The following is a 9,160-nucleotide window of genomic DNA, read 5'->3' as shown; positions in this document are numbered from 1 at the left end:
TTTGTTTTTCCTCCTTGCATTCTTGATTTGGCTATGTCAAAGGACTAATAAGCTCCAAATCTTGGATTCTTCATGTAAATGAGCTTCCATTTGCTTTGCCATGGATTATACAAAGCTCTCCCTCAATCTTGGATTGCTTTGGTGATAAAAAAGCTATCAAAAACACCAAAACTTAACATAATTTGATCAGAAACGGTTGCAAGGGTCCTTAACATGTCGATTGAGTTAAAAGGTAATAACTACTACTCAAAAGTGTTTGAAAGAGTTAATTAAAAACTATAAAATAGCACTTTTTGAGTAGTAATCACCTAAGTTTTTCATACCATCTCGAGCGCTGAGCTCACGATATAAAGTAAGCAAACATTTTTCTTTCTCTCTTTTTTTCAAAGCCTCATTGGCCTTTTATAAGGTGTCCCAACACTATCAAATGAGGTCAAAGGTACCAAGTCTAAAATTTTCCTAAGTCAAGAGGGAAATAGTTTTTCATCCTATACTTGGAACCTATTGTGCATCGTGTGTGAATAGCTTAAAGTGGAAGACATAAGGTTGAATTCAATAGAAGTTTCAACAATTCATCCACTTTAGTAAGCATAATACAAACTCTAAGTCAAGTGAAAAACAAAAATTCAATTTCTCTCATTTTATTTTGAGAATTTTTCCTTAATAACCATGGAGAGTAGAATAAAAACTTAAAAAGATTTTAAAAATTAAGCAAAAGCAACTAAATTACCAAAATAACTTAGCATTAATAACAAAACTTCCTTCCTCAACTCTCTTCCCCCCAACCAAGCTGAACATTATCCTCAATGTGGCAAGAGCGATGGAAATTACAAGGAGGAAGTGGTATCTCCTGAGTGATATGAAGTTCGAGTAGAATAGGAGAAACCACATGTTTCAAAAACAATAAAAGATATGAGTAGAGGAATTAAAATAAAATTATGCCAAGAATACTAAAAAAATGATAGATATGTATTACTTCAAGAAAGTACACTATAGAGCAAAACAAGTAATACATGCAATCCCAATATATAAAACATCAGAAACATGGGATTATAAGTTCTACTATAGTAAAGAAATACAAAAAAGAAACTAGGTAAATGATCAGATGGTGGTGGGAGGATCATGTGGAGATGATGGCTCGGTTGTAGATGTCAGAATGCTCAGGATGGATGGCTCTATCTCTCCTATAGTCGGCTCCTCGGGGAGCATAGTCTGTTCTACGAGAGGAGGGCCCTGTGATGGATCTGTAGGCTCTGATGGGATAGGAATAGCATCTCAGGAGGCGGTAGAATACCCAGATGCTACTGTATTCGCCTAAGGATGGCAATATGCTAGGTCTGGGTGGCGATAAACTGATACTGATGGGAACGTATGGCCTCCATCTGCTGGGTCAGGATGCTTTGAGAAGTGGTCAATGTCTGCAAAGTGTGACATAGGCCTCTGAACTCTGAAATGGATATGGCGATCCTAGACTCAGATGGAGGAGGAGGCTCGGATGGAGATGGTACAACTGGTGGAGTCCCTGGTGTGGCAGGATGAGTAGAAGATGCAACCTTAGGCATAGGTTCTGTAGAGGGCACTACAAAGGAAAGTGCTCTCGTGTTCGCAGGTATCTCAACCGATTGTGGCTCCTCTGGATGCTCTGGTTGTGGAATATCTAGATGCTCATGTCCAGCTGGGGCTTCTGGCTCTACATCATAAGCTATCATACTCGTCCATTTTTCGAGAGTAAATATCTCTTGGAAAAGGCGTCTGCGCTCAAGCTGAGGCTCAGATGGATATCCCAAGTGCTCTAAGATCTGACAGAGCAACCTCGGGAATAAAAGTGGAATGGCATCCGCTCTCAACAGCTTCTTCCTGTGGACCTTCTCTTCAAAGTACAGAAGAACGGCCATGATGAGATGATGAGGGCCAAAGAAGAATCCCTCTGATATCCTGAACAATGCCTTTAGTAAAACTCCTCTCCTCTGCACCATATGCTGAAGTGGATAGATGTTATGGCGCAGAAGTGCATCAATAAAGAACATGCTGGGAGGGAGCTCCTTCCTCAATAGATATGGGCGTGTGGATGTCCCTTTGGATAGTATATGAACCATGTCACTCTGGGAAGGATTAGCCTAGACTCGATAATCCTCTGGACGTGCTGGCTCATAGGGAATGCACGCCTCTGCTATATGTCTAGCTCCCAGGATACCATGGCATCCGTCAATGGTGAAGTGGATGACAGTAAGATCCCGGACGCGATGTGTAGTCATAGACTGATAAAAGTCTAATGCTACACGGGGATAGAAGAAATCCCTAGGAGTCATTAGGTGCTCCATATGGTATCTCTGCAGCAGGTGGAATGAATATCTGAGCTTTGGCTGAAGCCTGAAGGTATCTCTATCAAAGCAAAGCTCAGAGTGGAATAGCTTAGCCCGACAATCCAAGTTACCCTCAATGGGTGGCTGAGTGACCATGGGCTGCCTGATAATCACCTCAAGAGTCATCCTAGAGGGAATCTGAGACTCTATAGGAGGCGGCTGAGGCTCTGATGAAGGCACTGATGGCTCAATTGGAGCTGATATCCTTGCTTTCTTCTTAGGAGGGCGGCTAGCTGACTTCTTGGGACGAGCGGAGCTTGCCCCTAGTGTAGTGGGTGGTCTCCTCGTCTCATATCGTCTCAGAGGGGGACTCGGGGGTGTGCCCTCTACTGAAGGTGGGACGACAAGTGGCTGTGAAGGCTCCGTCATGGAGCCTTGGCCAAGGGCCACTCTTGGTGCTCTGGGGCGGCCTGAGGGAGATGAGGTCTTTGCTCCTCAGGTTTTTGCCATGGCTGACTGAGAGAGGTTTGAGAGAGGGTGGCCGAAGGTGAGTGCGTGGCTTAGGCTCAGATAAAGGTCCTCTGGCTTGGCTCCTATTTCGCACTAAAGAGAGGTTTTCGCAAGGCAAATGACCAGTGTAAAGTGAAAAAAATGGAATTTAAAAAGGTAAATTAGAAGCGAAGTGACGGTTAGGATTTTTTACAGAGGATGGGGCATTTCACAACAAAGGCCCATTTTCGCAGCCCATTTCACAGCCCATTTCGCAACTGCAAAATGAGAGGGTGGGGTTGCGAAATGGCACTCGTGTGCCAAAGGGGGGTTTCGTAGTTGCGGAATGGAGCTTTGGCTACGAAATGGAGCTTTGGTTGTGAAATTGAGCTTTTGAGGCCTTAGATGGTTTCGCAGAGGGTTTCGCAGTTGCAAAATGGCACTCGTGTGCCAAAGGAAGGTTTCGTAACTGCAAACATTTTCGCAGAGGGGGGCTATGAGGCTACAAAATTGTTTCGCAGAGGAGGGCCCATTTCACAACAAACCCTTGATTTCAAAGAGAATCCCTTTTGGCTGCAAAATTATTTTGCAGAGGATGGATGTTTTCGTAGGGGGCTATTTTGGGCTGCGAAATTTCGCAGGCCACTGAAATTTCTTGCTTCTGAGCTCTTTTGGCTCCCTGAGACCTTCCTTCACCTCTTTTGCAATTCCTTTTAAATTTGATCATTCAAAAAGTCTAAGTTACATAAAAATAACATAAATTAAGACTAAGATTAAAATCAAAACAATTAATAAAACTCTTAAATTAACAAAATTAAACAAAAAATATGGACTTTGGTGAGATCAAGTCCATCTAACCCCTTTCTGATTAGGATTTTTGTGGCTCAAGGAGGTTGATTTCCTCCTTATCTAGCTTGAATGGCTCCATGAATGGTTTGAGACGATGGCCATTGACTTTAAAGGTGTCAGTGCTATTGGAATTCAGTAATTCCACCACTCCATTGAGATGCACTTGGTGAATAATGAAAGGGCCTATCCACCTTGACTTCAGCTTCCTAGGAAAGATATGGAGCCTTAAGTCATAGAGTAAGACTCTTTGTCCTTTCCGGAATTCTTTGTTGAAGATTAACTGATCATGCCACCTCTTCCTCCTCTGGGTTGCAACTTTGGAATTGATGTAGGCATCATTTCTTAATTCCTCCATTTCATTAAGGTCTAAGCACTTCTTTGTCTCGGTTTTGATTAAGTCCATGTTAACTTCTTGATTGCCCACCAAGCCTTATATTAAACTTCTATAGGGAGATGGCATGCTTTTCCATAGACTAGGCGATAGGGAGACATGCCAAGAATAGTCTTGTAAGCTGTTCTATATGCCTATAGTGAATCATGGAGCTTAATAGACCAATCTCTTTTGCTCGTGTTCACCACCTTCATCAATATATTCTTGATTTCCCTGTTTGCTAGCTCAACTTGCCCGGAAGTCTGAGGGTGATAAGGTGTAGCTACCTTATGCTTCACCCCATACTTGGCTAATAGGGTTTCAAAAGGCTTGTTGCAAAAATGAGTACCTCCATCACTGATTATGGCCTTGGGCACCCCAAATCTTGAGAAGATGTTCTCTTTGAGAAACTTGAGAACCACCCTATGATCATTGTGTTTACAGGGGATTGCCTCAACCCATTTAGAAATATACTCCACCCCCACCAAGATATAAGAGTTACCAAAAGACATTGGGAAAGGTCCCATGAAGTCAATGCCCCAAACATCAAAGAGATCAACTATTAGAATGGGGTTCATAGGAATTTGATTTCTTCATGTAAGCTTCCCTAGCCTTTGGCATCTGTCATAGCTCTTACACATGGTGTGGGCATCTTTGAAAAGTGATGGCAAACTAAACCCTAATTGCAACACCTTCATGGATGTTTTCTGGGAGGCAAAGTGGCCTCCACATGCACTCTCATGGCAACGGTTGAGGATTCCTTGTTGCTTCTCTTCAGGGACACACTTCCTTATTATTTGATCTGCACAATACTTGAAAAGGAAAGGTTCTTCCCAATAATAAGCATGAATTTTTGCAAAGAAGTGCTTCCTGTCTTATGCTTTCCACTCACTTGGAACTTCACCAGTGATTCATGCCTAATTGGTGTCTCAGCTGATTCGTGTCCAGCTGGTGCTCCTTGATTGAGGGAGTAATCAACAAAATTTATAACCTATTACACCATATACTAGGGTAGCAAAGACAAAGCTACTATAGCATAGTGGCTCTAGGATCGTTCACTGGGATGGGTTTTCACTTTGCAAATGATATTAATTCAAAGCTGAATTGGTGCCTTTTCATTTCAAGGTTAGCTTTAAAAGAAAACATAAAGATGTTTGAATGAAAAAGGTTGGTTTTAAGCTAACTAAAAATAGTAACTAATTTTACTTACAAAGAAAAGTGTTTCTTGGAGTTTCAGATCACTAGACTCAGATTCCTTGTACAAAAAGGAGAGTTTCGGTCACTTGTTTCTTTTCCTCGCATTAGAGAATTAACATATAGTTCCTTCTCCAACCGGTGTTGTACAGATGCTTCCCTTTAATGGGTTCAAACACTAAATCCCTCTCACTGATGCAACTTGCAATGGCTCGTGCCTCTCACCTAGCACTTGCCATTCAAGGTGATCTTTAACCTTGGATTTCCCTTTACAAGCTCGCAAGAGATAACTAATGGATGTCTCCTTAGAGTCCAAAAGCTTACCAAGTGTTGGCAATTCTAGAAAATCCTACCTTCAAGTCACCTCCCAGAGGCTCGCAAGAGGTAAACTAGTGAATCTCCATGGATAGAGATCACTTGCCTTACCAAGTGTTGGCCCAGGTGATTTAAAGACGTTTTAAGTTAACTAAAAAGATAAAAACCATTAACGGGTCACACTTTCTCTTCATTAAAAACTAAAACAACAAAACTTCCAATTTATGCATGAGGAAACTTACCCGGCTTTCTTCACTCCAAGAGACAAAGAGCCTAGCCTCTCATCCTCTGAGAAAAATCCTCAGAGTTTGATTGGCTAGAAAGAAAACTAACGAGAAAACAAGAATATATAGGAAAAACAGAGCAAGTGCTCTGTATTTTACTTCCTTGCAAATTTGTACAAAGGATGCATCGTAACCACCCCTCGAGAACAAGCTCCCAAGAGATATATATAAAGAAAATTACAAAACAAAATATCTTAGGTTATTCACCCCTTTTCCAAACTTAATAACTAAGGAATCCTATAATTGGTGGGTTACAAGGAGAAAATGGGGATTTAGATATCAAAAATCTGAAGAAAAATATCTCCAAGTGTCAGTCACAAATATCGGGAAGCACTAAGGACCATTTCGCAGGTGGAAACGAGGTCTGCGAGATTTCGCAGACGCACAAAAAGGGCTGCGAAATCGCTTCGCAGCAAAAGGCTGGTTCCGCAGCGCTGCGAAGTTGGCTTTCATCTTGTGGTGTTTGGCTTCCATCGCGTCGTGAAACTTCAGGGGAAATCCATAGCATTGTGCAAAAAGGATGCGAAATCATTTCGCAACAAAAGGGTGATTTCGCAGCACTTTTCTGAATCCTTCCTTCAGCTTGGAGCAATTGTCTTCAAAAGGCTGTAACTTCCTCATTTCAGCTCCAAATCGTACACAGTTTGAAGCATTAGATTTTTTACTTCCTCAGCTTTCAAATGACATATAGCATGCATAAATTGAACATCAGGAAGTGCTCCAAAAGTGGCTGAAATGACTGTCATCAAGAATGCTTCATGACAGATTTCTCTTTGCTTCCCCTCCTTGCATTTCAACTTTGCTTATGGCAAAAGTGCTTCAAAGCTTTGGTTCTTCATGCCTCTAAGCTTCCCATTGCTTTGCCAAGGATTCCAAATAACTCTCCTCAATCTCTTATTGCTTTGGTGATCAAAAAGCTATCAAAACACCAAAACTTAAGGCAATTTGATTAGAATTGATTGCAAAAGGCCTTAACATGTTAATTGGGTTAAAAGGCACTAACTACTACTCAAAAGTGTTTAAAAGAGTTAATTACAAGCTATCAAATAGCACTTTTTGAGTAGTAATCAATCAGTAACTAAATAGTTAGCAATATGAGCATACCAAGGAGTTTTTTCTAGCAACATAAGTGATTCATCTAGAAAGTCATCATTAATAGGCAAGACATGGGAATTGTGTGCTATAGCCAACCTTGAAAGCTGGTCAGCTACCACATTCTCCACTCCTTTCTTATCTCTGATTTGAAGATCGAACTCTTATAGCAAGAGAATCCATCTAATCAACCTTGCTTTTGCATCTTGCTTTGTCAATAAATACTTCAAGACTGAATGGTCAATGAAAACAATGATGAAAGACCCTACTAGATAAGCACGAAACTTGTCTAAGGCAAACACTACAGCTAACAATTCTTTCTCTATAGTTGTGTAGTTCCTTTGAGCTTCGTTCAATGTCTTGCTTGCATAATAGATCACATAGGGCTTTTCATCTTCTTTTTGTCCAAGCACAGCTCCTATAGCAAAGTCACTGGCATCACACATCACTTCAAAATGTAGTTGCCAGTTAGGAGCCCTCACTATTGGAGCGGTTGTCAAGAATTGCTTCAGTTGATCAAAACTCCTTTGACATCTTTCATCCCATACAAACTTAGCATCCGTAGCCAAAAGTTCATAAAGAGGCTTTGAAAGCTTACAAAAACCTTTTATAAACCTCCTATAGAACCCTGCATGGCCAAGGAATTGCCTTACTCCTTTTACATTTGTTGGGGATGTCAATTTGACAATAAGTTCCACCGTTGCTTTATCAACTTCAATGCCTCTCTCAGAGATGATATGGCCAAGGAAAATTCCTTGTTATACCATAAAATGACATTTCTCCCAGTTGAGCACCAAGTCCTTTTTAATGCATCTGTTCAAAACCACTTCCAAGTTGACTAAGCTGATTCGACTCATGGTAGCTTAGCTTTAAAGGCGTATCAACAAAATTTATACCTTAGATACTATTACTAAAGTAGCCAAGCTACAATAGCATAGTGGTTCTAGGATCGTTCACTGGGAAGGGTTTTCGCAAACACAAGTGATATTCAATTTAGGAAAATAGGTGATTTTCTTATGGATGTTAGCTTTAAAAGAAGATGTAAATGTTTTAGAAAGATTTAAACTAATTTAAGCTAACATTAAAGACTAAAATGAAAGGGTGTAAAAACAAGTTTCTCAAAGATAGGATAGCTATGCTCTGGCTCTTATGCAAATTGGAAATCTCAGGATAGGCTCCTCGCGTTGGGGTTGCAACTATAGTGATGCTTGCTCCCGAACCGGTATGGATTTAGCAAATCAAGTTTTAATCCTTTAAAATGGCAAAACAGATGGTAGTGAATTTCATCAATAGTTATTCACCTTAGACTTCCTTTGAATGGCTCGTAAGAGATGACTAATGGTCTAAAGCCAAAAGCTTACCAAATATTGGCAACTCAAAGTCATTCCAAGTGATAAACTCACCTTTCAATGGCCATTGAAATTGGTTCTAATGGATTAATGAAAAACTTGGAATTGAAAACCTCACCTTCCAATAGCTCGTAGGAGATAACTAATGGATAGAAATCCAAAAGCTTATCAAGTATTGGGCGTTGGAAGTTGTCCAATGGAAATAAAAACTAAACTTTGCATTAATGAACCATTAATGAAAAACGACTACCTTACCTTCCAGGTGCGAGAAATTTCCATGGGAATGCATCCAAGCCATCACATAACATCCATACTTTGAGAAACTTAAAAGGTTAGCCTCTCATCCTTGGGGATTTCATCCACTAAGGATGTTTGGCTACTAAGAAAATGAGAAAGAAAAGAGAAGGAAAAACAGAGCAAGGCTCTGTGCGTCGATTCTATATAATTCAATAATAATATTACATATATCTTTCAACGGATGCAAAGGAGTATAAATAGAGAAGTTTTTCCAACCTTCCTAGCTAAGAAATCTTATGATTGGTGGATTACAAGGAGAAGAATGGAAATTTATACAAAAATATCTAAAAGAAAAGATCTTGTGTGGAGTCGGCAAAACAGGGGAAGGGGTGTGCGAAATTTTCGCACACCTGAAGGGGGTGTGCGAAACTCGCACACCATTCGCACACCTGAAGGGGGTGTGCGAAATTTTCGCACACCTGGAGCAGTTGTCTTCCGAAGGCCATAACTTCCTCATTTCAGCTCCAAATCATACACAGTTTGAAGCGTTGGATTCTTGACTTCTTGAGCTTTGAAATGATATATAGCATGTAAAAAATGGACTTGGGGAAGTGCTCCAAAAGTGCCAAAGAAGACTGCAGCTGCTGTCCTCTGTTTTCCTCCTTGCTTCTCTTTGCT

General features: G+C 40.6%; 1 protein-coding gene across 1 annotated transcript; it reads right to left on the bottom strand.

Annotated features, from left to right (window-relative positions):
• Positions 1 to 1,331: 1,331 nt before the first annotated feature.
• Positions 1,332 to 2,732, bottom strand: LOC117905471 (proline-rich receptor-like protein kinase PERK10). The gene is made up of 2 exons (XM_034818383.1): positions 2,435 to 2,732; positions 1,332 to 1,870 (listed from the first exon to the last, which is right to left on the bottom strand). Exons 1-2 carry the CDS (start codon positions 2,730 to 2,732, stop codon positions 1,332 to 1,334), a joined length of 837 nt encoding a protein of 278 aa, XP_034674274.1.
• Positions 2,733 to 9,160: the final 6,428 nt, after the last annotated feature.

Source organism: Vitis riparia, chromosome 18 (genome assembly GCF_004353265.1).
Source record: "Vitis riparia cultivar Riparia Gloire de Montpellier isolate 1030 chromosome 18, EGFV_Vit.rip_1.0, whole genome shotgun sequence".
Lineage (NCBI taxonomy): Eukaryota > Viridiplantae > Streptophyta > Magnoliopsida > Vitales > Vitaceae > Vitis > Vitis riparia.
This window is presented reverse-complemented; position numbering and strand designations above follow the sequence as displayed.